Source organism: Salvelinus namaycush, chromosome 19, assembly GCF_016432855.1.
Source record: "Salvelinus namaycush isolate Seneca chromosome 19, SaNama_1.0, whole genome shotgun sequence".
Taxonomy (NCBI): domain Eukaryota; kingdom Metazoa; phylum Chordata; class Actinopteri; order Salmoniformes; family Salmonidae; genus Salvelinus; species Salvelinus namaycush.
In genome coordinates this window covers 13,233,712-13,260,392 of record NC_052325.1, presented here as the reverse complement: position 1 = coordinate 13,260,392, position 26,681 = coordinate 13,233,712, and the positions used below count along the sequence as shown (strand labels likewise).

The 26,681-nt window shown below is 42.6% G+C and overlaps 1 protein-coding gene across 3 annotated transcripts; it reads right to left on the bottom strand.

Moving 5' to 3' along the window:
- Positions 1-342: 342 nt before the first annotated feature.
- Positions 343-26,681, bottom strand: LOC120064154 (MORC family CW-type zinc finger protein 3-like). 3 transcript variants are annotated; one of them, XM_039014527.1, is made up of 18 exons: positions 26,579-26,681; positions 17,058-17,130; positions 15,236-15,368; positions 14,589-14,827; positions 14,245-14,392; positions 13,841-13,982; positions 9,282-9,410; positions 8,806-8,925; positions 7,617-7,714; positions 7,327-7,434; positions 7,114-7,242; positions 4,854-4,928; positions 4,091-4,133; positions 2,719-2,815; positions 2,275-2,317; positions 1,302-2,109; positions 879-1,075; positions 343-733 (listed from the first exon to the last, which is right to left on the bottom strand). In XM_039014527.1, exons 1-18 carry the CDS (start codon positions 26,609-26,611, stop codon positions 586-588), a joined length of 2,763 nt encoding a protein of 920 aa, XP_038870455.1. In that variant the 5' UTR covers positions 26,612-26,681; the 3' UTR covers positions 343-585. The 3 variants fall into 3 exon arrangements, 2 of the variants coding, with proteins under 2 accessions (XP_038870455.1, XP_038870456.1); XR_005478572.1 differs by having other exon boundaries at positions 621-733; positions 822-1,075; XM_039014528.1 differs by lacking the exon at positions 4,854-4,928.

The window sequence follows — 26,681 nt, the reverse complement described above, 5'->3', positions numbered from 1 at the left end:
GTGTGAATATGGAGTGAATGTGAGCTGAGTTTCTGAGCTGAGCTGAGTCACAATGTGAGCTGAGTCACTGACCAAGGCCCTTCTCCCCCGATTGTTCAGTTTGAACGGGCAGGCAGCTCTAGGAAGAGTTTTGGTGGTTCCAAACTTCTTCCATTTAAGAATGATGGAGGCCACTGTGTTCTTGGGGACCTTCAAAGTTGTGTGCCTTTCCAAATCATGTCCAATCAATTTAATTTACTACAGGTGGACTCTAATCAAGGATGATCAATCTCAAGGATGATCAACGGAAACAGGATGCACCTGAGCTCAATTTCGAGTCTCATAACAAAGGGTCTGAATACTTATGTAAATAAGGTATGTTTATTTTTAATAGATTTGCAAAAATTTCAACAAACCTGTTGTTACTTTGTCATTATGGGGTATTATGTGTTCATTTCCTTTTTTTTGTAAAAGAAATCCCTATAAAACAAGTTTAAATAGTGTAAAAAGGGATAGGCAGGAATCATGTGACTATCCCCAAGTTTGCCTCACCTTACAGAGTAAGATGGATGACAACCCCTCCATCCATATCCCGCCCACAGGCCCCTACACAGGCCCCATGGACTCCACGTCAGTAAGAACCTGGTCGAGGATCTCGTCAATGACTGAACAGTCATAGTTTACTTGTTCGAGGTCCAGCGCTGGGACAAATGTGACCAGGAGACGACCAATGCTCCTCCGAAGCTCCCTCAGTCTGAGAGACAGAGACAGAGACAGAGAAACAGATTGTCAACATGTACACTGTCAGAAATGAATACTGAAGGAAACAATCTTATCCTCACGTCTGGGGCGTCTCCGAGGTCGAGCCATTAGCAGCACTAGTGGCCTCTCCGTCTCACCTCTCTGCCTGGTCAGCTGATGTCTGAGCTCCCTCACTCTCCTGTTTCTCTCTCAGCTGTTTCTCTTTCTCTTGTTTATCTCTCTCCTGTTTCTCTCGCTCCCACTCTTGTTTCTCCCTCCTCAGCTCCACCACGTCCTGCTGCAGCGTCTCACAAAGAGACCAGAGGTTGCCCCTCTCCTCCTCTATAATCTCAACCTGTAAATTGGGGAGCAGGCAGGGTCACAGAGGGGATGGATGACAAAAGATTATGGGGAGAGGAAGAAGTTATCAGATAGACACCCTGGCAATGTTCTTTCGCACACTGCATTGTCCATTTAACAAATACTAACTGTACCGACAGCTGCTGGGCAAATCTTACTCATTAAATATTAACAGCATACAAATATATATGAGGCTACAAGATGGCCAGCTGGTGACTGACCTTAATCCTCTCCGACTGCTCTCCTTCTTCCCCTCCTTCTCCAGTCTGACAGGCCTGGTGGCAGTGCTCTCCCTTCACAGTGGCCTGGGAGAGCTCCTGCATGCTGCCCTCCAGGTTATGGAGCTGGGAGGTCAACTTGATGACTTGCTCCTTGAACTGGTCCCTCTCGTGGGCTGCAGCCTGCATGAGCTCCAGCAGCTGGTCCTGCTGCTCCTGGGCCTCTGACAGGTTACGGAAGTCAATCATAGGATGGTCTGATGGGTCTGGGGCGGATGGACCAGAAGAGGATGGGCCTAGTGTGGATGGGCCAGCAGAGGGTGGGTTTGGTGTGGAAGGGCCTGGTTCGGTTCTGTCCCTCCCTTTTTCCTCCTTGTGCTCCTCATCTTCGTCCTTCACTGTGCTCCATATCTTTGTCTGGGTGGTGATGCTCACCTGCTCTGAGGAAGGTGGTGGAGGGGAGTAGCTGGTCGCCGCAGTTCCCGTCTCCACAGAGCTTGTTCCTGTGCAGCTAGTTTTAACGTTGCCAGTGCCAGAAGGTGTCTCCATGGCCCTGCGCTCTGATTTTACCATGGCAAGGTCAAAGGTTGCCTTCTTTTGAATAGGGGTGCTGTTGATCTCCAAGATCATAATGTCCTCATCATCCATGATGTTATCGTCGTCATCGTCAACAGGGATGACGACTAACGTGGATGACATGGTTGTTTCTGCAGCTGGTGATACAGTCTCCATGGGGGTGTTGTTGTGGAAACCATTCAACCTGGGTCTTTTTGTCTCCCTTGCAGGGGTCATGGCCAGGGTTCTCTTCATTCTGTAGAGAGGGTATGGGGGCTTATCACTTGATGCACTATTGAATGAATAATGATGATTATTGACAGAAATTCTCTGTCCCCTGTGGCAATGATATGAACTACAAACACTACGAGAGAGAGCATTCAAGGGAGGAGAGACACTACCACTCAGACAGTGGGCCTACCTTGGGTTTGAAGGGGTTGACGGGGCCGGAGGGGTTGACGGGGCTGGAGGGGTTGACAGAGAGCACACGGTAGCGATTTGGGAAATGTTTTTGGAGGAAGGGCTGGTCAGTCCCTACATCTTGGCCATGTTCTGTTATAATCTCCACCCGGCACAGCCAGAAGAGGACTGGCCACCCCTCATAGCCTGGTTCCTCTCTAGGTTTCTTCCTAGGTTCTGGCCTTTCTAGAGTTTTTCCTAGCCACTTGGCTTCTACACCTGCATTGCTTGCTTGAGGTTTTAGGCTGGGTTTCTGTACAGCACTTTGAGATATCAGCTGATGTAAGAAGGGCTTTATAAATAAATTTGATATGAAGAGAGACCCACATGTATATCAATACCGACATTATTAAAAACATCCCCATCAACACAACACATGCACACACATCTCGTACAGGAGACTTACATGCTTTGGTGAGGCAAGAGATCCTCTGGTGCTTCAGAGTCTTGTTCTGAGCCAGCGCCTTAATCTGCATCTGCTCTGGCTTCTGCTCATCTTCATTCTGACACACACACACACACACACAAGGGTAGTTTGGGTAGGGCACACAACATATTAGGGAGAACAAAACATTTGTGGGAATAACATAATCATGAACCAGGGTGTGACACACCACATGACTAAAAGCATGTGGACACCTGCTCGTCGAACATCTCATTCCAAAGTCATGGGCATTCATATGGAGTTGGTCCCCCCCTTTGCTGCTACAACAGCCTCCGCTCTTCTGGGAAGGCTTTCCACTAGATGTTGGAACATTCCTGCTGGGACTTGCTTCCATTCTAGCCACAAGAGCATTAGTGATGTTGGGCGATTAGGCCTGGTTCGCAGTCAGCTTTCCAATTTATCCCAAAGGTGTTTGATGGGGTTGAGGTCAGGGCTCTGGACCTCACTTTGTGCACAGGGCATTGTCATGTTGAAACAGGAAAGGACCTTCCCCAAACTGTTGCCACAAAGATCGACTAGAATGTCATTGTATGCTGTAGCGTTAAGATTTTCCTTCACTCGAACTAAGGGGCCTAGCCCGAACCATAAAAAAACAGCCCCAGACCATTATTCCTCCTCCACCAAATTTTACAGTTGGCACTATGCATTTAGGAAGGTTGCATTCTCCTGGCATCTGCCGAACCCAGATTCGTCCGTCGGACTACCAGATGGTGAAGCGTGATTCGTCACTCCAGAGAACGTGTTTCCACTGCTCTAGAGTCCAATGGCGGTGAGCTTTACAACACTCCAGACGACGCTTGGCATTGTGCATGGTGATCTTAGGCTTGTATGCCGCTGCTCGGCCATGGAAACCAATTTCATGAAGCTCCCGTAGAACAATTCTTGTGCTGACGTTGCTTCCAGAGACAGTTTGGAACTCGGTAGGGAGTGTTGCAACCGAGGACAGACTTCAGCACTCGACGGTCCCGTTCTGTGAGCTTGTGTGGCCTACCACTTCGCTGCTGAGCCATTGTTGCCCCTAGACATTTCCACTTCACAATAAGAGCAATACAGTTGACCGGGGCAGCTCTAGCAAGGCAGAAATTTGACAAACTTACTTTTTTTGTAAAGGTGGCATCCTATGACAGTGCCACGTTGAAAGTCACTGAGCTCTTCCGTACGAGCAGTTCTACCAATTTTTGTCTATGGAGATTGCATGGCTGTGTGCTCAATTTTATACACCTGTCAACAATGGATGTGGCTGAACACGCCGAATCCACTAACTTGAAGGGGTTTCCACATACTTTTGCATATTTAGTGTATACACTGATGGACAGACACACAGACAGCTAACCTGTTGTCGTTTCTTATCCGGCTTCATTTTGGTGTTCCTTTCACTGTGAAACAGAACACAGATTGACTGACATATTAAAAAACACTGGCACCATCTAGATTTGATTGAACATAAATCAGTAATTGCATTCATCTCACCTGCTGACATCCTATACATTCTATAGAATAGCCTATATACAATGTTAATGCCTTGCCTACTGTGCTGCTAAATGAAGGCAAAATCTCACTTGCATATGAATCTGTCAAGTCAACAGTTTTCTTTGGGTTTTACACTTTTCTAGTCTGAACATCAGCTCATTCGTCCTTATAAATATACAAATGCCATTTGACATGTGACTGCAAGCATGCAGTTGACTATGCCAGCTAGCTATTTTGCGTTTGATAGTAAGCCGGTTATTTGTCTAACATGTCGCACAAAAAAATGTTTCACCTGCGTCTAGTAAAACGTAAACTGTCCAGCTTCTACCAAATGCAAGTATTGTGGTGGGAAAACTCTCAGCATCATGAAAACTTGTGCCACGAGCCAGCATGGTAAACATGTTACGATTACTTTGCCTCCATCAATAAATCATATAAAGCACTTTATTGTCAATCTTAACACATTTTGTGCCTAACGTTGTTTTTTCACTCCATGCATAGACAAAATAACGATGCATGTTTCAGCCTCAAGGATCATTATCTGCAAACAACCTACATGTTCAGTTATGCATTACAAATATATTTAGATGCAGCATCATTGATACAGTATATGGTTGGGTTCTCACTGCTGCTTGTGGGTTTTCTGGTATGAAGGTTGGTCATCATCAGAGTCTTCAGGCTCTTCCTCTACCGTGCAGCTCCTGGAATAGGGGATACTGAATGCCTATATACTGTAGTTGCAACGTCAACACACACACATGCACACCGGTTGGCAAGTAGGCATGCACAGACAATATACACTGAGTATACAAAACATTAAGAACACTTGCTCTTTCCTTGACATAGCTTTCACCCGGTCAGTCTATGACCCCTTACTGTTGTTACTTGTTAAATCCACTTCATCAGTGTAGATGAAGGGGAGAAGACAGGTTAAAGAAGGATTTTTAAGCCTTGAGACATGGATTGTGTATGTGTGCCATTCAGCGGGTGAATGGTCAAGACATACGATTTAGGTGCCTTTGCACAGGGTATGGTAGTAGTTGCCAGGCTCGCCGGTTTGTGTCAAGAACTGTAAAGCTGCTGTTTTTTTTTTACACTCAACAGTTGTCATGACTGTCCTGTGAGGATCCAAATAGGTCAGATCAGCTTTGCAATAAATAACTTCAACCAGACTACCTCTCACCCACAGAGGGGGGAGACTGGTGGGGGTTAACACCTCACACCCTGTTGTAAATCAAGGACAGAACACTCAGACCTTCCCTATCCAAATTCACCCAAGGAATGGGCTTTGTTTAAAGAAGACTTTTCCCACCGAAACTCTAACTCGTTCAAAAGTAACTACTGGAACAATATTTCTAACATAGAACGTTGGGAATGGTCAGAGGCAACCTAACACTAATGTCGTTTTGGGTAGTACTTTTTGTGATGTCATTAAATGTTATAAAGGAAATACTGTAACTTAAAGTATACACACTATGAGGTTTCCATCCTCTGTTGTGCATGCTATATGAAAAATGATGTGTTTTTGTTAAGGGATGTGATTTGAGAAACTATAGGAGGAAATTGTTTCTATAACTGTCCACAGTAAGTAGTCACCGCCCGCTTGAGTGAGGTCAGAGAGCATGTCAAGCTGATGGAATCACCCATTTTGAACAAACTGTATAAAATTAGGGGATAAGAATTAACATACCAGACCAGAGAGATGTAGAGCTGCAGCTTTACGTTTAAAGTGGTTTGAACTCTAAATCTCAACACGAGGTAGAGACAAAGTCACCTCCCGGACAATCACGGGTACGGCTGATTAGCCGTCCTAAGTAAAGTATCTAGAAACGCGAATTGAAGTGGAACCATTCTACTACTCTGCTCAAACCACTGTAGTACACTAGTCTCATCACCCCACTGGGAACCATCGACACAGCTGACTAGCCTATCTTCAAAGAAGCATCTTCCAGAGCGAATGGAAGAAGAATAAACTTGTAGTTCTGTTCAGGACTACACAACAAGTCACCGGAAACCGGACGACTGCAGAGGAGAACAACAGAGAAACCCCTTTTGGACAATCAGAGACTTACAAATGTGCCACGAAAAAGGCCCTGTCCACTGAGAGAAACCAAGGATTTTCACGTAACAAAAATATCTCTCTCTCTCTCAGCAGCCATATTGTTGTCAGTTAATTTATTAAATGTGTATGTTCATCCTGTTACCATTTAGTTAGCTAGTAAATAATTAAACCAATTTGTGCAGTACTGTATCATAAGTAAGGCTCGTGTTTTTGCAGAAGCAAGGAGGTTACAACTGTTCAGAATGATAAGAGGTTATGATTAATGAGTTGACTGTTTATGGATGTGATAGGCAATTCGGGAGATGGTAACTCTAAAGAACCGCTCTCGTGGTGCCTCAGATCCTAATGAGTTAATTGTTACATGATTAATAAAAAATAAACATTTAAAATAAATGTAAAAAAAAAAATTGGGGTAACAATTAAACATAGTTGCTTGATTAGATAAATAACAGTCTTCAGATTAATGAAAGTAAAGTCACAACCGTTTCACGTGTGTATCAAGAATGGTCCACCACCCAAAGAACATCCAGCCAACTTAACACAAATGTGGGAAGCATTGGAGTCAACATGGGTCAGCATCCCTGTGGAATGCTTTCGACACGTAGTCCATACCATGACGAATTGAGGATGTTCTGAGGGCAAAATGGGCGGGTGCAACTCTTAAATCAAATCAAATTGTATTTGTCACATGTGCCAAATACAACAGGTAGACCTTACCGTGAAATGGTAACTTACAAGCCTGTGGTGTTCTTAATGTTTGGCATACTCAGTGTATTTTATAACACCTGTTATAAGTATTATTATTTGATCTAGGTGGGACTCACCTGAACTGGGGGTCAGGGTTCATGTGGCAGAACCACTCCTTTGGGAGCCGTTTGCAATCAATTCCATCTGGCAGCTTCCTCCAGCGCAGGCAGGTGTCACACTGCACCCAGTTCTGGTCTGGACGTTTCCTATGGATGTAGAGATACACAGAAGAACCAGTTAGAGGAGGGATGGAGAGAGGAGAAAGGAAAACAGAGGAGTGTTTTACTTACATGGTGTCTTCCACTGGTGTGGTGCTGCTAGGATCTTCTTTGTTTCTCTTAAAGCGTATCTCTTTCCAGTAGTCCTCCAGCTTTAACCCCAAGTTGTTGATGGTTTTCCTGCACATAGGAAATAAGAAATAAACAGACAGTTCACCTCGTGCTGATTTATTCAACTAGGTTATTGAAAGTACACCATCTTTAAAGTGAGTGTGGGCAGATTGACGATAAATAGTTTTGTTTTATTGAGTGGAAAACAGTTCCTCGGGACATGTTCTTGAATGGAGCACTCTCCTCATTACCTGTATTTGTCAGTATTGTCAAAATCCTGCTTGTTGTGGGTGGGCTCCAGAAAGTTACACTCGATGACCCCAATGACCCCGAGACCTTGGATGTTGGCCTGAGGGGGGGGGGGTAAGAGTGGTTATGGGGTCAGTGATAGGATATACAGTGCATTCGGAAAGTATTCAGACCGCTTCCCTTTTTCCACATTTTGTTACGTTACTGCCTTATTCTGAAATTGATTAAATTGTTCCCCTTAACAATCTACACACAATACCCCATAATGACACAGCGAAAACAGGGTTGTATAATTTTTTGCACGTTTATTAAAATAAAAATATACCTTATTTACATAACTATTCAGACCCTTCGCTATGAGACTCGAAATTGAGCTCAGGTGCATCATGTTTCCATTGATCATCCTTGAGATGTTTCTACAACTTGATTGGACTCCACCTGTGGTAAATTCAATTGATTGGACATGATTTGGTAAGGCACAAAACCAAGCCATGAGGCTGAAGGAATTGTCAGTTGAGGATCGAGGGAAAGATGAACGGAGGAAAGTACAGAGAGATCCTTGATAACTTGCTGCGGAGCCCTCAGGACGTCAGACTGGGGCACCTTCCAACAGGACAACGACTCTAAGCACAAAGCCAAGACAACGCAGGAGTGGCTTCGGGACAAGTCTCTAAATGTCCGTGAGTGGCCCAGCCAGAGCCCGGACTTGAACCCGATCGAACATCTCTGGAGAGACCTGAAAATAGCTGTGCAGTGACGCTCCCCATCCAACCTGACAGAGCTTGAGAGGATCTGCAGAGAAGAATGGGAGAAACTCCCCAAATACAGGGGTGCCAAGCTTGTAGCGTCATACCCAAGAAGACTCAAGAATGTAATCGCTGCCAAAGGTGCTTCAACAAAGTACTAGGTAAAGGGTCTGAATACTTATGTAAATGTGATATTTCAGTATTTCTTTGGAAAAAATAAAAACCTGTGTTTGCTTTGTCATTATGGGGTATTGTGTGTAGATTTATGAGGGGGAAAAACAATTTAATCCATTTTAGAATAAGGCTGTAACATATTTTGGGGGGAAAAAGTCAAGTGGATCTGAATACTTTCCGAATACAAGTCCCACAATAGAAGCATCGGAGTACCACAATGGATGGCAGTCATTTTTCTTATACACATGCACAAGCACATACACTATTCTACCTTGAGTTGAACGCCCACTCGCTCATAGGCTTTGATAAGGCGGTTTTTGTGGTACATCATGATGCCGTATTGGTCCTTGCTCTTGGTGTTGTACCCAAAGGTCACGGGGATGCGTCTGTTCTGGTAGAGGACTTAAGGACAACTCAAACAGAAAGGAGAACAGTGGCATATATATATCATTTTCCCCTTTATGAAAAATACCATATTGTATCACTGTGTTGAACATGAACATCCAACTATGGAATACATTTAACTTATAATTAGCTAAAGATAGGTAACTGATTATTGCAAGCTTATAAAGTATTGCGTCTATAGCAGTGACTGATGGTATGTCTTGTATATAGAGCATACTACCCATATTTTCCTATTTCTAATTTCCCTCCAAATGCAAACAAAAAGTAGTGTCTCGAGGATATGACAACATGCGCACGCACACAGACTAAAGCCATCCAGAGAGGATCCGGGGTGAAGGATACCACAAAGTTGGGCTTGTAATGGTCCTTAGCAATGTAAGCCAGGCTCTTGGAGATGAGCTCAGTCTTCACTTTCTGACCTCGAATTATGATCTGCATCCGGGGCTTCAGGTACAGAATACTGCAGTATGCCTGAGCACACAACAACACTTTGATAAACAATCAAAATATGAAATATTTCACACATACAAAATGAATAAACTAGTCAAAGGACGAGGTTCACACATCATGCATAGTCTTCACATTTTGCTGCCTTAGAATTAAATAAAAAGGGATTAAATTAGATATTTTTTGCTATATCTACACTACATTTTCAAAGTGAAAGAAAAATTATAAAACATTTTCCAAATGAATAATTGATTGCGTATATCTTCACATCCCAGAGTTAATACTTGGTGGAAGCACCTTTAGCAGCCATTACAAGCTGTGAACAATTTTAGATAAGATTCTAAAATTCTTGCGCAACTCTTTGGGCAACATATACAGTGCATTCGAAAGTATTCAGACCCCTTGACTTTTTCCACATTTTGTTACGTTACAGCCTTATTTTAAAATGGAATAAATATATTTTTTCCTCAATCTACACACAATACACCATAATGACAAAGCAAAAACAGGTTGACATTTTAGCAAATAAAAAGCTGAAATATCACATTTACATAGGTATTCAGACCCTTTACTAAGTACTTTGTTAAATCACCTTTGGCCACGATTACAGCCTTGAGTATTCTTGGGTATGACGCTACATGCTTGGCACACCTGTATTTGGGGAGTTTCTCCCATTCTTCTCTGCAGATCCTCTCAAGCTCTGTCAGGTTGGATGGGGAGCGTCGCTGCACAACTATTTTCAGGTCTCTCCAGAGATGTTCGATCGGGTTCAAGTCCTGGCTCTGGCTGGGATACTCAAGGACATTTAGAGACTTGTCCCGAAGCCACTCCTGCGTTGTTTTGGCTGTGTGCTTAGAGTTATTGTCCTGTTGGAAGGAGAACCTTTGCCCCAGTCTAAGAACCTGCTCCAGAGCCCTCAGGACTTCATCAAGGATCTCTCTGTACTTTGCTCCGTTCATCTTTCCTTCGATCCTGATTAGTCTCCAAGTCCCTGCCACTGAAAAACATCACCTCAGAAAGATGCTGCCACCACAATGCTTCACCGTAGGGATGGTGCCAGGTCTCCTCCAGACGTCATGCTTGGCATTCAGGCCAAATAATTCAATCTGGGTTTCATCAGACCAGAGAATCTTGTTTCTCATGGTCTGAGAGTCCTTTGGGTGGCTTTTGGAAAACTCCAAGCAGGCTGTCATGTGCATTTTACTGAGGAGTGGCTTCCGTCTGGCCACTCTACCATAAAGGCCTGATTGGTGGAGTGCTGCAGAGATGGTTGTCCTTCTGGAAGGTTCTCCCATCTCCACAGAGCAACTCTGGAGGTCTGTCGGAGTGACCATCGGGTTCTTGGTCACCTCCCTGACCAAGGCCCCTCTTCCCTGGTTGCAGTTTGGCCGGGTGGCCAGCCCTAAAAAGTCTTGGTGGTTCCAAACTTCATACATTCAAGAATGATGGAGGCCACTGTGTTCTTGGGGACCTTCAATGCTGCCAACATTTTTTGCTACCCTTCCCCAGATCTGTGCCTCGACACAATTCTGTCTCGGAGCTCTACGGACAATTCCTTTGATCTCATGGCTTGGTTTTTGCTCTGACATGCACTGTCAATTATGGGACCTTATTTAAACAGGAGTGTGCCTTTCCAAATCATGTCCAATCAATTGAATTACCACAGGTGGACTCCAATCAAGTTGTAGAAACATCTCAAGGATGCTCAATGAAAACAGGATGCACCTGAACTCAATTTCAAGTCTCATAGCAAAGGGTCTGAATACGTATGTTAATAAGTTATTTCTGGTTTTGACTTGTAATACATTTGCAAAAAAAATCTAAACTTGTTTTCGCTTTGTAATTATGGGATATTGTTTGTAGATTGATAAGGGAAAACATTTATTTAATCAATTTTAGAATAAGGCGGTAACGTAACAAATTGTGGAAAAAATCAAGGTCTGCACTGTATAAGTACATACTGTTGAAATCGGAAGTTTACATACACTTCGGTTGGAGTCATTAAAACTCGTTTTTCAACCACTCCACACATTTCTTGTTAAGACATCTACTTTGTGCATGACACAATTTTTCCAACAATTGTTTACAGACAGATTATTTCATAATTCCCTGTATCACAATTCCAGTTTGTCAGAAGTTTACATACACTAAGTTGACTGTGCCTTTAAACAGATTGGAAAATTCCCGAAAATTATGTCATGGCTTTAGAAGCTTCTGATAGGCTAATTGACATAATTCGAGTCAATTGGAGGTGTACCTGTGGATGTATTCCAAGGCCTACCTTCAAACGCAGTGCCTCTTTGCTTGACATCATGGGAAAATCAAAAGAAATCAGCCAAGACCTCCGAAAAAAAATTGTAGACCTCCACAAGTCTGGTTCATCCTTGGGAGCAATTTCCAAAACACCTGAAGGTACCACGTTCATCTGTACAAACAATAGTATGCAAGTATAAACACCATGGGACCACACAGCCGTCATACCACTCAGGAAGGAAACGCGTTCTGTCTCCTAGAGATGAACGTACTTTGGTGCGACAAGTGCAAAACAATCCCAGAAAAACAGCAAAGGACCTTGTGAATATGCTGGAGGAAACAGGTACAAAAGTATCTATAACCTGAAAGGCCGCTCAGCAATGAAGAAGCCACCGCTCCAAAACCGCCATAAAAAAGCCAGACTACGGTTTGCAAATGCACATGGGGACAAAGATCATACTTTTTTTCATGTTGTGGGGGTGCTTTGCAGCAGGAGGGACTGATGCACTTCACAAAATACATCATGAGGAAGGGAAATTATGTGGATATTGAAGCAACATCTCCAGACATCAGTCAGGAAGTTAAAGCTTGGTCGCTAATGAGTCTTCCAAATGGACAATGACCCCAAGCATGCTTCCAAAGTTGTGGAAAAATGGCTTAAGGACAACACAGTCAAGGTATTGGAGTGGCCATCTCAAAGCATTGACCTAAATCCCATAGAACATTTGTGGGCAGAACTGAAAAAGCGTGTGAGAGCAAGGAGGCCTTCAAACCTGACTCAGTTACACCAGCTCTGTCAGGAGGAATGGGCCACAATTCACCCAACTTATTGTGGGAAGCTTGTGGAAGACTACCCGAAACATTGGACCCAAGTTAAACAATTTACAGGCAATGTTACAAAATACTTACTGAGTGTATGTAAACTTCTGATCCACTGGGAATGTGATGAAAGAAATAAAAGCTGAAATAAATAATTCTCTCTACTAATATTCTGACATTTCACATTCTTAAAATAAAGTGGTGATCCTTAGGTCAGCTAAGACAGGGGATTTTTACTAAGATTAAATGTCAGGAATTGTGAAAAACTGAGTTTAAATGTATTTGGCTAAGGTGTATGTAAACTTTTGACTTCAACTGTATATATATATATATATATATATATATATATAATATAAGTATCTATTGTTTTTGTCCTCTCACTCAAACCCTCCATTTTTTGGGGTGTTTTGCACCTACCTATATTCTTATCATGTTACTAAATGTATCAAGAGTATTTTCTGATTTCGTTTTCAACAAATGCGGCAAAAGGTACAGTAAATGTTAAGTGTATTGATATGATATTAAGTGTCATAAACCTACAGGGCACCAAAGGGGCTTCCAAGACACTACAGAACAAAATAATATTTTAAAATTATATGCATACAATGATCATGGCAAGTACAGCTACCATCTAGCCACACTACAAACAGTACATTTCTCATTCTCCTCCAGGCATTGTTAACAAACACGCCCTGTCTAAAACAAAATTCAAGCCTCTGCTCGTCCCGTAACCAGAATCCTTCAGGGTTATCAACAACTAAAAAACATGGTCTCAGATCGTTATACAGAGGGCAATAGAAACACTAAATGGACTTTGTTTTCGATTTTCCCAAGATCACACAGCAGGCAAAGTCTTTCCTCTTCAGGCACTCTGTTAAATCTACCCATCTCTATAGCCAGAGGGAGGGTGACGGATCGGCACAAACCGACCTTTAGATTTTTGTTAGGTTCAGGCAAACATTTGGTTCAGGGGTGTAGTTCTCTTTGATGAGAGTGTACGTTCTAAGTTTAGGTTTAAAGCGCAATGTTTGGATTCAGTCTTGTGTCAGGTGAAATGGTGTGTCCTCAACTTTGGTCTAATAATTATCCCATAATCTCCTAACCTTTCCCTTTCAATTGCTAGCATGGTTATGCATATAGGGTTAATCTGGGAAAGTTTCTATAATTTTCTTTCACTTTGAAAATTTGGAGTAGGTTGTGAAGATCAGTCAGATTGAATTTTACGGCAGCAAAATGTGAAGACTGTGCAAGGGGTGTGTAGACTCACTAGGCACTGTATTTGAGTCAACCTTAGAAGTTCTAACTCAAGTTATGATCTGTTGTGCAAAATGCTGTATGGTAAATCAATAACATTATAATCAGTATACTCAGTCATCACTTACACGTAGTGAGTAGTAACTCTCTGGTTTTGTGAGCAGCTCTGACTGTCTGTATTGCTCAATGGTGCTCTCCAATACATCCAATGGGATTTTGATGTCGTCGCTGAATGTCGTGAAATCAAATTCTGTCGGACCTGTTATCGTCCTGTGGACAATAACAAACACTTACTGTATAGACTCTTACTCAACAGTTGTACTTACTCCACACTTCAAAAAGGGCCTCTGTCAACCCCTAATGGTGGAATTTTAGGTTTTGATTATGGGGAAAACAGAAGTGAAACCGAAAATTCAACCAAGGGCATTCATAGAGGCAGAGGGAGAAGTGACATTTGAAAGTAAAATTCCACATAGCAAAACCCAATAGATGTGGAGAAGGAAAGGGAAGAGAATGCATGTGTGTGTCTGACCTGCGCAGGTTCCAGACGATAATGCGTGTTCCCGAGGAGCCTGTGGAGCTGATGGCTTTGAGCTCCTCGAGCAGCTCGTTCTCAGTATTAAAGATAGAGTAGCGCAGGATGTCCTGCAGACTAGCCTTGTGCTTCTCATTCACATAGAGTGCACCGGAAGTCAAGGACAACACACAGGGACAACACAAAAGGTAGATAGACAAATAGCTAACAGTATTTAAGGTTGGCACTATAAAATAACACTGTACATGCACATCTATAGAGGGATCTAAATCCAACCTGTTTGGAGGTGATGACAGTTTGGTCACTATGTGTATGTGTATAGTCTCTCTATAAAAGGATATACTTATACTGGCTGTGTGGGACACATTGGAAGGAGATGATGGGCACAATGATCTCGTCTGCTTTGATCTGTGCCAAGTAGCTCTGGGAGAGCATGCCTACTTGCATGGTGTCTCCGTCTTGCGACTTGGAGAACACAATGGCATCTTTCCCCAGACGCATGGACCCGGACTTGAAGCCGTTACCATAGAGACCAATCGGGTATTTGCCATTTATGACCCTCTTATCACTGTAACCGAAACTGAAAGAGAAAAAGAAGGAAACATGCTATTTTTGTGTACATCAATCGTAAACGTGCATTCTTATAGTACAGCATAAGACTTGTCCCTGGTTTGTTCCGGGGACATCCCTTAGGATGTTTTCAGGACGTGCTCTGAACATCTGTATTTCCTTTAAAACATAAAATAATGGTCCTAAGGGGAACATTCTCTAGGGGACTTCCTAGTTCCCTGTAAGTTCCCTGTAAGTTCCCTTGACATTACAGAGGATGTGTCAAGCGTTTTTAGGACATTCTCAGAACATTCATCAATATACCAGTTGTCAGGACGTCTTGTGATGGTCCCAAGGGAGGTCTCTGCAGGACTTTTGTCTAGATCTAACCTGATTTACCCTGCTGAAGTAGTGGCAGTCGTTGAAAAACTGTCCATACCTGAGCATCTTGTGCATCTTTTCATAGTCCAATCCATTTCCATTGTCCATGAAGATGAGGCAGTCTTGGTCTTTGATCTGGGTCTTATCAATCCAGAACTGCTTGGCGTTAACATCAGGATCATAGGCATTGTCTGGTGAAAGATAGATAGAGGATGTAAGCATTGGTGCATACATATAATACTGACAATTACTTTGATACATAAAGAATATTGTTATTACAGTAGGTTGCTGTGCAAATAACCAGTCCCTTTCATAGTGTAGATGATAAAACCCTATACTAGACCACTCATGACACCTTCTTATTGCTTTTCAATGAGAACAAGACTATGGCCAAGCCGGCACATCCAAGCCAAACCCTCCACTTACCAGCTGTGTTGCTACTGCTGTGGAAAATTACCACACCACGAGGGGTTTAGACCCCCCCCAGAAATTCTACATTCAAAATGGTGTATGGTAAAGTGTGATAGATAGAACATGTCCCCCTTTGTTGATTGTGCAATGTGAACCATTAAGGCTTGGACACACTGGTAGCGTTTGCAGACCAAGAGTACATACCTCTGAACAAAGTGACAGCCTTCATTTGCATATTGACTGCAAATCAATTCGTCATCTAGAGACGGCTGCAAATGTTGACGCCTACCGGGGGTTGGTACCGAAATCACAAAAAGCTGAACGAACTGCGAGCGAAAGGCAGACCGTCATTCGGTGCAATGTGTTTTCTCCTTTAGAACAGCCTGTCTGGGACAGCTGTCACGGAGGATGGAACCCCAGCCTCGTATACTGATGCTATATCCTCAAGACACTACTGTAACATCAGGCTAACACAAACATGTGGTCTGGTCTCCCACTCTCCCCAACTATTTTCAAATCAATCTCTCTATTAATCCAGCCATCTCCTTTTCACATTTCCTCCCTACTGCAATTTTTGTACTACTATATGTTATTGCCTAGCCCACCCTCTCTCCATTATTCTGTCTGGAGTAGGCTTGAATCCAAAGGCCTGTCCAAAGCCATACTGGTGGGGGTGGGGGGGTTGGCAATGTGTGTGTGTGTGTGTGTGTGTGTGTACTGAGTAGATGGGAGACACTGGCTGATGAAATATATGAATATATCCTAAGCCTTTATTGCTCCAGGTAGAGGTAAAAAGACAGAAATAGTGTGATGGGTTAAGAATAGTGAGGATATGGAAGGAAATCAAGAGTGTGAGATAAAGGGACACAGAGAAAGATGGAGATAAGAGAAGGAGAGATTGATGGACACATTCATTAATCTCTGCATTTAGCAAAAGAGTGCCATCTGCACTGCTATTTTAGTTATCAATTAATCGGAGTATTCGCTCATTGATTTCATTTTTGCGACCATCAGGTGACATCCCTGAGACAAACCGGAAACTAGTCAAAAACCTCCAGGGGTCCATGACAACGTCCAAATAACATTCGGTGGACCTTCAGGGGATAATGACACAACATCCCAAGAACGTCCTCGGTGACATACTCAGGACCAACCGGGAACTAGACAAATCCACCAGGGGACCATGATACAACGTCCCAAGAACATCCTAAAAAGTTCTTGGAGACATCCCCGGAACCAAGCTAGAAATAGACAAAACCTCCAGGGGACCCGGACACAACATCCTGACGATTTTAGGTGACCATTTCCTAACGACTCATTATTGTTTGCAGGGAGGGTATTACCACTAAATAAACGAATAGGGACATTTTAGGTGTGCCTTAGAATGTTTTATCCCATCAATGTATATCAGGGTTAAAAAAGGTTGGAAAACACTGGTTTTGTGATTGGACAATATGACGATGACTCACCTATTAGTTCAGCGATGGCGCTGAAGGGCCAGGTGTGGCTGGTGGAGTTTGTGTGGAGGAACTTTGGACATAGCTGTAAAGGAAGGGGCAGAGGATTAGAGTTACAATATACAAATGCTGACATGAAATGGGATTTTATTTTTTGCATATTACCACCTCCTGGATTAAGTTAGGCCTACTCTTGCCCTTATTTTTATTATATTATTTATTTAACCTTTATTTAACTAGGCAAGTCAGTTAAGAACAAATTCTTATTTACAATGACGGCCTACCAAAAGGCCTCCTGCGGGGACGGGGGCCTGGGATAAAAAATGTATACAATATAAATATAGGACAAAACACACCACAACAATAGAGACAACATTACATAAAGAGAGACCTAAGACAACATAGCAAGGCAGCAACACATGATAACACAGCATGGTAGCAACACAACAGAACAACATGGTAGCAGCACAAAACATGGTACAAACATTATTGGGAACAGACAACAGCAGAAAGGGCAAGGTAGAGACAACAATACATCACACAAAACAGCCACAACTGTCAGTAAGAGTGTCCATGAGACACGGACATAAAACTGTCCAGTTTGAGTGTTTGTTGCAGCTCGTTCCAGGGATGTGTGCTTTGGGGACCTTTAACAGAATGTGACTGGCAGAACGGGTGTTGTATGTGGAGGATGAGGACTGCAGTAGATATCTCAGATAAGGGGAGTGAGGCCTAAGAGGGTTTTATAAATAAGCATCAACCAGTGGGTCTTGCAACTGGTCTACAGAGATGATCAGTTTACAGAGGAATATAGAGTGCAGTGATGTGTCCTATAAGGAGCATTGGTGGCAAATCTGATGGCCAAATGGTGAAGAACATCTCGAGAGCACCCTTACCTGCCGATCTATAAATTATGTCTCCATAATCTAGCATGGGTAGGATGGTCATCTGAATCAGGGTTAGTTTGGCAGCTGGGTGAAAGAGGAGCGATTACGATAGAGGAAACCAAGTCTATATTTAACCTTAGCCTGCAGATTTGATATGTGTTGAGAGAAGGACAGGGCACTGTCTAGCCATACTCCCAAATATTTGTATGAGGTGACTACCTCAAGCTCTAAACCCTCAGAGCTAGTAATCACACCTGTGGGGAGAGAGGCATTCTTCTTACCAAACCACATAACCTTTGTTTTGGAGGTGTTCAGAACAAGGTTAAGGGTAGAGAAAGCTTGTTGGACACTAAGAAAGCTTTGTTGTAGAGCATTTAACACAAAATCCGGGGAGAGGCCAGCTGAGTATCATCTGCATATAAATGGATGAGAGAGCTTCCTACTGCCTGAGCTATGTTGTTGATGTAAACTGAGAAGAGCGTGGGTCCTACGATCGAGCCTTGGGGTACTCCCTTGGTGACAGGCAGTGGCTGAGACAGCAGATGTTCTGACTTTATACACTGCACTCTGAGAGAGGTAGTTAGCAAACCAGCCCAAAGACCCCTCAGAGAGAGACACCAATACTCCTTAGCCGGTGAATAGTGATCGCTAAGGTCATTACAGAAAACACCAGACTGATACCCATCAGGATTATTTGTGAGGATAACAGAGGAGAGTAGCCTTTTCTGGGTGTTTGGAGTCAAACCCTGTGGGATTGGTAATAATCTGAGAAAGATTTAGGGAGTCCCATTGCTTTAGGACTTGGTCTGGTGGTTTAAGCATGTCCAAGTTTAGGTCACCTAGCAGGACAAATTCAGAGTTAGTGTATGGGGCCAGGAGAGAGCTTAGGGCAGGTAGGGTACAGGCCGGTGCTGATGGAGAACAATAGCACCCAGCAACAGTCAACAAAGAGCTATTTGAAAGTTTAATGCTTAAAACCAGCAAATCAAATTGTTGTTTCGGGACAGACTTGGTGGAGACAACCGAGCACTGAAGGTGTTCCTTGGTAAAGAATGCCACTCCCCCACATTTGGAAGATCCGTCTTGCCGAAAAAGGTTATAACCAGAAAGGTTAACATCAGTGTTCAAAACAGTCTTCCTTAACCATGTCTCAGTAATGACCAACACATCTGGATTGGAGCTGTGAACCCACACTTTCATTTGATCCATTTTAGGTAATAAGCTTCTAGTGTTAACGTGCAGAAAACCCAGGCTTTTATGAGGGCAGAAATCAGATATCAGAGCACAAGTCAGAATTGGGGCTAGCAACAGTAGATGGGCCAGGGTGTACATACACATTTCCAGATATCATCAACAGTAACACAATCAAGGCATGCCATAGGACAGGGAGAGCTCTGCATTGCTGACGTATGTTACGTTCCCCAGTTTCTGTGTTGTGGTTTTGTTTGTATGTGTGTTTTTCAGGATGGCTTCCTGAAATTCCCCCAAGCAGCTGATTGGTTGGCCCCATTGCTAATTGGAGCTGACCCCGCCCTCTCGTCAGAGGATACAGCTGCATCCCATTACAGACTCCTTCTCCAGCTAGAAAAAGTCAGTGTTCCTTTGTTAGAGAGATTATTAGTATGTCCTGTGTTGGTTGTTGCTGAGAGACTAGAGCTGATTGGTATGTCCTATGTTGCTGACAGAGCACTGATTATTATATCTTGTGTTGGTTGTTTCTCAGAGCTTATTGTTATATCCTGTGTTGGTTGTTTCTCAGAGAGCTTATTGTTATATCCTGTGTTGGTTGTTGCGCAGAAGTATAATTTGTTGGCAGTATTTTATAGTCGGTCCTGCTAAGGTACATCTATGACAAAGGGACTGTTTTTGATTATAGTAATTGTTTGTATTCTGTTTCATTTGTTCCCAGGGGGGAAGGGACATATGGAGTGCTTAGGCAAGAGGCCTGCTGGCATACATAACCAGTAGTATTTACTGTCTATACATACTAGGTAAGACCTGGGTGGACCACCCCCTTTATTTTGGTTAGCGCACCAGGTGGTGCTAAGTTAGGTGGGTAGGCAGATAAGGTAGGAGAGGGGGCTTTGCCTTTGACATTTACTTTCTTTGCTTTGGTTCCGTTCAGCCCCTTTTCCCCAAATGTACCGTGTGATGGAATAAATTCCCTGTAAACGGTACCAATCTCTGCCTTTGTCATCCTTACTCGCACCTACAGTCCCATACCTCTTTCACTCCACGGGGAGTTGAGTTGTAGCAGGGTGTTGCGTTCCCTCTTCCTAGAGGCGTACGTAACGTATGATATCTGAATGTGCATCAGATGGCAACAAGATCATATTGTATAGCAATTTCATCAGGCAACATGAATCCAAAGCTGGCAAGAGGTGGTTAGGATGGGAGGCCAAATGTCAGTGTAAACAATAATTTAAAAAAATATATATAACGACTTGTGGCTAGCCATTGTAAGTTCAGAGTCACTCGCCCCAAAAGTGTGAGTGCTGGAAGCGAGCGACAGCTCAGGAGAGAGGGCTGAGTGTGGTGGGGGTACCTGTACCAGACAGGGGGAGACAGGCCAGGGCAGACGGTGAACACATCTCCAAGTGGAATCCAAGCAGCAGGCAACGGGAGTAGGTGTCATACCCACTTGGGAGAAGCTTTAATTTCTGGAGGCAGATTTCTTGTAGAAAATGCCAGTGAATGGTCTTTGAACAGTAGGAGGGGGCTTCAGAGGACGCTTCAAAGACTCCTCCTGTTGGGCCCAAAGGCCTCGACACCATTTACTTCACACCTTAGTGCTAATTGGATTTGTATCTGGTCTGTCCTTGCAAGCCTGGGAGCCTTAACTTAGCATTCAGTTTTGATCTGGAGTGAAGGCCATGCTGTAGAGGGTAGCATCCTGCACATGTACCTGCTGAAAAATCAAGTTTATCTAACTTCAAATCTATCCTTTTGTAAAAAACATGTTGAAAAATGTGAGAGCTCACATGCAGCTGTGTCTCGCTCTCTGATGGGGGTGTGCCAATCATGACTCCAACTGCATTACATTGGGTCATTCCATGTTCCTACATGCCGTCAGACGCAAATGCCCAGACACTTCCCAAACGCTCTACTAATACGCTTGCGATACGGTTTTGGAAATACGAAAGATACACTGCCAATATTCGTGGCCAATCTTTGTGTAAAAATCTATAAATCAAATACAATCATCATACCAATAGTTGCATCTATTATTAGGGAAATGTAAAAATGTATCACTAGCCACTTTAAACAATGCCACTTAATGTTTACATACCCTACATTACTCATCTCATATGTATATGTATATACTGTACTCTCATCTACTGCATCTTTATGTAATACATGTATCACTAGCCACTTTAAACTATGCCAATATACCCTACATTACTCATCTCATATGTATATACTGTACTCTATACCATCTACTGCATCTTGCCTGTGCCGTACCATCACTCATTCATATATCTTTATGTACATATTCTTTATCCCTTTACACTTGTGTGTAGAAGGTAGTAGTTGTGGAATTGTTAGGTTAGATTACTCGTTGGTTATTATTGCATTGTCGGAACTAGAAGCACAAGCATTTCGCTACACTCGCATTAACATCTGCTAACCATGTGTATGTGACAAATAAAATTTGATTTCTATTACACTAGATGTCCTTAAATCAATATTACTCCACAAAAGCTTTAGAGGAAAGGAAACAACTACTTCAAGGTCTCAGAGCCAGTGAAGTCACTGATTGAAATGCTACTAGCATGCACTGCTAACTAGCTAGCCCCCTTTTAACCTCCTAGTTCTCTGCAACAACCAGTAATCCGAGTCAACAACATCAATGTAACAATCTTGCTTCCGTCCCTCTCATCGCCCCAACCTGGGTTCGTACCACAGACTCTCTGAACACAACTGCCTCCGACAAAACATCATTACCTATCGCTCCACAAAAGCTGTGGCCCTTGCAGAGTAAGGGAAATAACCACTTCAAGGTCTCAGGGTGAGTGACGTCACTGATTGAAATACTACTAGTGCCCACCGCTAACTAGCTAGGAATTTCACACCAGTTACACTAAGACATTACATGCATCAACCAATGGTTGTGTGCCACAGACTGTGCCGTCGGGCACCAGATTGCTATAGCATATGTGGTTAGCTGACACATAAAATACCTATCCAGGCATTGTTTAGATCTGGCATGTCAGCAACTCCTGGGCAGAGGAACGCGACCTATGTCTCCATGAGACGCCATCATTGCCGACTCCCTTGGCTTCAAATGCATTCAAAGATGGTGGATAATAGAAGATGTCTTACACTGGCCGTTTACCATTGGAAAAAATGGTCACAGTTCCGGTCTACTAAAAGGGATACTTTGGATTGTCAATTAAGCCATTTTTCTTACTTACCCAAAGTCACAAACTAAATGATACCATTTTTATGTCTCTGTGTGTAGTTTTAGCTGAGCACAATTATTAGAAGTCTGCAGGAACTACTAGCTAGCTCCTTTCAACCACTCCAAAGTTGGGTGGTTGATCCATCGTTCAGAAACATCTCTTTTCCATAGAATATATTTGAATTTTCAAACGAGATAAAGAGTTATCAAAAGCAATCACTTTTGCATGTGAAGAATCCTTAATCCTACTCATTACTCCATGTGCTTAACCTACGTCACTTTTGTTTTGAGCTGATTTCGCAGTAGGCCAGAACGGGGCATCCGGCTCAGCCCTGCATGGCAGCCTGGTTCCAAAATGAATACAATCACTTTTCACCCGGTGCAAACTACGCCTACCCGGCCAGATGAATAGAATCCCCTGTATTTCACTACATTTAACCTGTTCATTGGCCTATATGCATTTGTCAACTGGATCTGGTCTAGTTATAGAGTAAACAGAACAATGTATATTGTCACCCATTTGCTAGTACAACAGAACAGTCATTGTGTGTAAAGTTTTAATGGGTGCATAATGAACAAAAATTGGGATACAGTTGAAGGTGGTGATGAACCCACTTGCAGTCTGAGTCCTCACATAGAAATGAATGGTGTCAAGTGATGATGGCTTTGTCCATTCAGTCATTGGTTTAAGGCAATAGGGTCTGGCTCCAGCAGATACTTTCTCAGGACACAGACTGTGAGACATACCAGCTCAGATAGGTCTACTGATGCCAGAAAGGATGGTGTTTTACCGCCACCATCCCGCACTGGTGGTGAAATTACTTGTAGCATTAGAAGCTAGGTACTATAGCTAGCTAAGTAGTGTGTACTAGCTAGCTAAGTAGTGTGTACTAGCTAGCTAAGTAGTGTGTACTAGCTAGCTAAGTAGTGTGTACTAGCTAGCTAAGTAGTTTGTACTAGCTAGCTAAGTAGTGTGTACTAGCTAGCTGCACAAGCAACAGTGGTTAGCATAACGCCCCGGACCAGAGCTAGTACACCGACTGGTGCCTTGGAACAAAGCTAGCGACTCACGCAATACACACAACCAACAAACATCTACAGGTTGCGTGTGCACATACCATCTGAGAAGCACCTGCATGCACTTAGAGGTTCGCAGACCAAGCAGCGTCAGCATGCATAATCTGTAGCTGGATGCGTCGCCAATCTGGAGGTTTCTCACTATCTGGGCAAGCGGCAAAACTGTAAATACTGCCTATTTCTACAATTTATCTCTTAAAACCTGTTATGGCTGCAAGGGAAAGTATTGAGTAGCCAGATAAAAGATGCCCATTTCAAACGGCCTCGTACTCAATTCTTGCTCGTACAATATGCATATTATTATTACTATTGGATAGAAAACACTCTAGTTTCTAAAACCGTTTGAATTATTTCTCTGAGTGAAACAGAACTCATTATGCAGCACTTTTCCTGACCAGGAAGTGGAATGTCAGAAATATATGCTCTGTTCAACTTCCTGCCTATACATGGTCATGATACGTAAGAGTCTACGTACACTTCTTACGCCTTCCTCTGGGTGTCAAGAGGATGTGAGAGAAGAAATTTTGTGTTTATCTTGGTCTGAGGTGGAATAAAAGCTATTTCTTTGACGTGACCGTCCACTTCCGGTACTCTGAAGCGCGCGACTTGGACATGGATATGCCTTCTGTTTAGCTGTCGTTATGAACGACTAACATCTCCGTCTTAGATTTTATTTGATACGTGACCATATCATAGTAACGTATGTTTTTTCAATATAGTTTAATCAGATTATTGAAATTTTTTCGGGAGTTTTGCCGTGTTCCGTTCTCTGACTTTGTTGACGTTGGAGAGATCCGTACCACTTGGCAAGTGCCCATGCTAAATGAAGAGGGATATTTGCCGTTCCAGATCAAAACAACGACTCTTCTGGACAAAGGACACCTTGTCCAACATTCTGACGGAAGATCACCAAAAGAAAGAAACATTTTATGATGCTATTTCTAATATCTGTCGTGCATGTGAACTGGTCGTGGGCGCCCAAGTGTTTCTGGCTATTGTGGCTACGCTAATATAGCGCTACATTTTGTTTTCGCTGTAAAACATTTAATAAATCGGAAATATTGTCTGGAATCACAAGATGCCTGTCTTTCAATTGCTGTACACTATGTATTTTTCAGAAATGTTTTATGATGAGTAATTAGGTATTTGACGTTGGTGTCTGTAAATATTATGGCTGCTTTCGGTGCAATTTCTGAATGTAGCTGCAATGTAAACTATGATTTATACCTGAAATATGCAAATTTTTCGAACAAAACATATGCTATACAATAAATATGTTATCAGACTGTCATCTGATGAAGTTTTTTCTTGGTTAGTGGCTATTTATTTCTTTATTTGGTCGAATTTGTGATAGCTAGTGATGGAGTAAGAAACTGATGGAGTAAGAAAAGTGGTGTCTTTTGCTAACGTGGTTAGCTAATAGATTTACATATTTTGTCTTCCCTGTAAAACATTTTAAAAATCGGACATGTTGGCTTGATTCACAAGATGTGTACCTTTCATATGCTGTATTGGACTTGTTAATGTGTGAAAGTTAAATATTTAAAAAAAAATATCTTTTGAATTTCGCGCCCTGCACTTTGAGCTGGCTGTTGTCATAAGTGTACCGGTGTCGGGCTTGCAGCCCAAACAGGTTAAAATCCAATTTTAAACCTAACCCTAACCACAATACTAACCTTTACCTTGAATTAAGACCAAAAAGGAACATTTTGTATTCATCAATTTTGACTTTGCCTCTGGAATGTCTAGTAGTGGGAACAAATCTGGCGCTTTGATTTGGAGAAGTGAGTGTTGGAGCTACAACATGTGTATGTGACCAATAACATTTGATTATTCTATATTACGCTCATTTCCCTATAGTAGACAGAACGTGTTACTACTTCACCACACACGAATTAAAGGAAATACACATCCCCTTTACCTCAGATTGGTAATCAAATCAAACTTTAATACAACAAGTGTAGACCTTACTGTGAAATGCTTACTTACAAGCCCTTAACCAACAGTGCTTTCAAGACAACTGGGAACTCGGAAAAAAACGAGGTCGAATCATGATGTCAGTGATCTTCAGTTCGGAAAGATGGAGTTCTAGAAAGAGGCCCGTGTTCCCGAATTGGAATTCAGAGTTTTCAATTTTTTCCCAGTCGGAACTCGTTTTTTCCCCAGACTTCCCAGTTGTCTTGAACGCACTGAATTCGGAAGTCGGAAATTTCCCAGTTCAGAGTTCCCAGTTGTTTTGAATGCGGCATTGGAAATGGAGCTGCCATTTTCAGACCACCGTGGCTAGAAAAAAAAAGTCAGGCGATACTCCCTTAAAAGTCCTGGGCTCACATTAAGTCACGGACTTAAGGGTTTATCATTGAAATGAAAGCCAACCCCTGTCGCTATCTAGAAACCATTATGGAGGTGGTGATTTGTTTAAATTATCCAGTAAAAAACGTGTTTTTTCCTGGCCATCTATCGAAATAACGTTCTTACAGAAATATAAGTGATACATGGCTACGACAGGTTGTCATCTCTTGACAGGCATAAGTAGTAGCCTATACCAAAGTTCTTTGAGTTTGTCTGTAAAATGTGTGCAAACCGTACATGTCCCAGCGGTTATTGTCCCAGTTCTATTGACTTAAACACAATATCGACGTGACTGGTATATTTGCGCGCACTATTGATTACAGTAGAACAAGCGATCAATTCCAGCCTTGAGTGACCGCTTGGTAAATATTGCTGCGTGTGCAGGTTAGAAGGTAGGCTACGAATTTGCCAAATACAAATATTCTAAACACAAGTGTGATACGTGTGTGTAGGCAGTAACTTTTACGTATTCAAAATATCACAACTTATTTCAGCATATTGATTATTAATTTGAACATTTAAAACCGGCGCTTGGACAGTGGGCCATAAATAAAAAAGCCATGATAATAGGAAACAGCAACAGTATAATCTTCTATATGTTTTAGGAATATAAACGGTACTTAAAATACTTATTCAACAGGATTCTACTTTATCAGGTAAAAACTACTGATCGAGACCAAAAACGTGCTATGATTTCGATGATTAGTTTAATCACTATAATCAGAAGCAACTGCATATAATTTACTTCTACATAGCATAATGTCAACAGGTTGTGGCTAGATACTGTAAAAGTAAAATATCATGTTAACGCCTACCTTACTTATAGGGACTCCTCTCTGCGACGCCATCTTCTCCGAAATGCAGAAGGGACAACATGCACAAGTCTAGCGCGAGGGAACCACCCAGCTGGGCCTAGCG

What these genes read in the sequence shown, in the direction of transcription:
- LOC120064154 (XM_039014527.1), bottom strand. Translation starts at nt 26,611, where the DNA reads ATGGCGTCGCAGAGAGGAGTCCCTATAAGTAAG. An exon ending in ACACCAGTGGAAGACACCAT is followed by an intron (nt 7,243 to 7,326) that starts GTAAGTAAAACA and finishes CTACATCCATAG; the next exon opens with GAAACGTCCAGACCAGAACT. An exon ending in CGGATAAGAAACGACAACAG is followed by an intron (nt 2,816 to 4,090) that starts GTTAGCTGTCTG and finishes TGTGTGTGTCAG; the next exon opens with AATGAAGATGAGCAGAAGCC.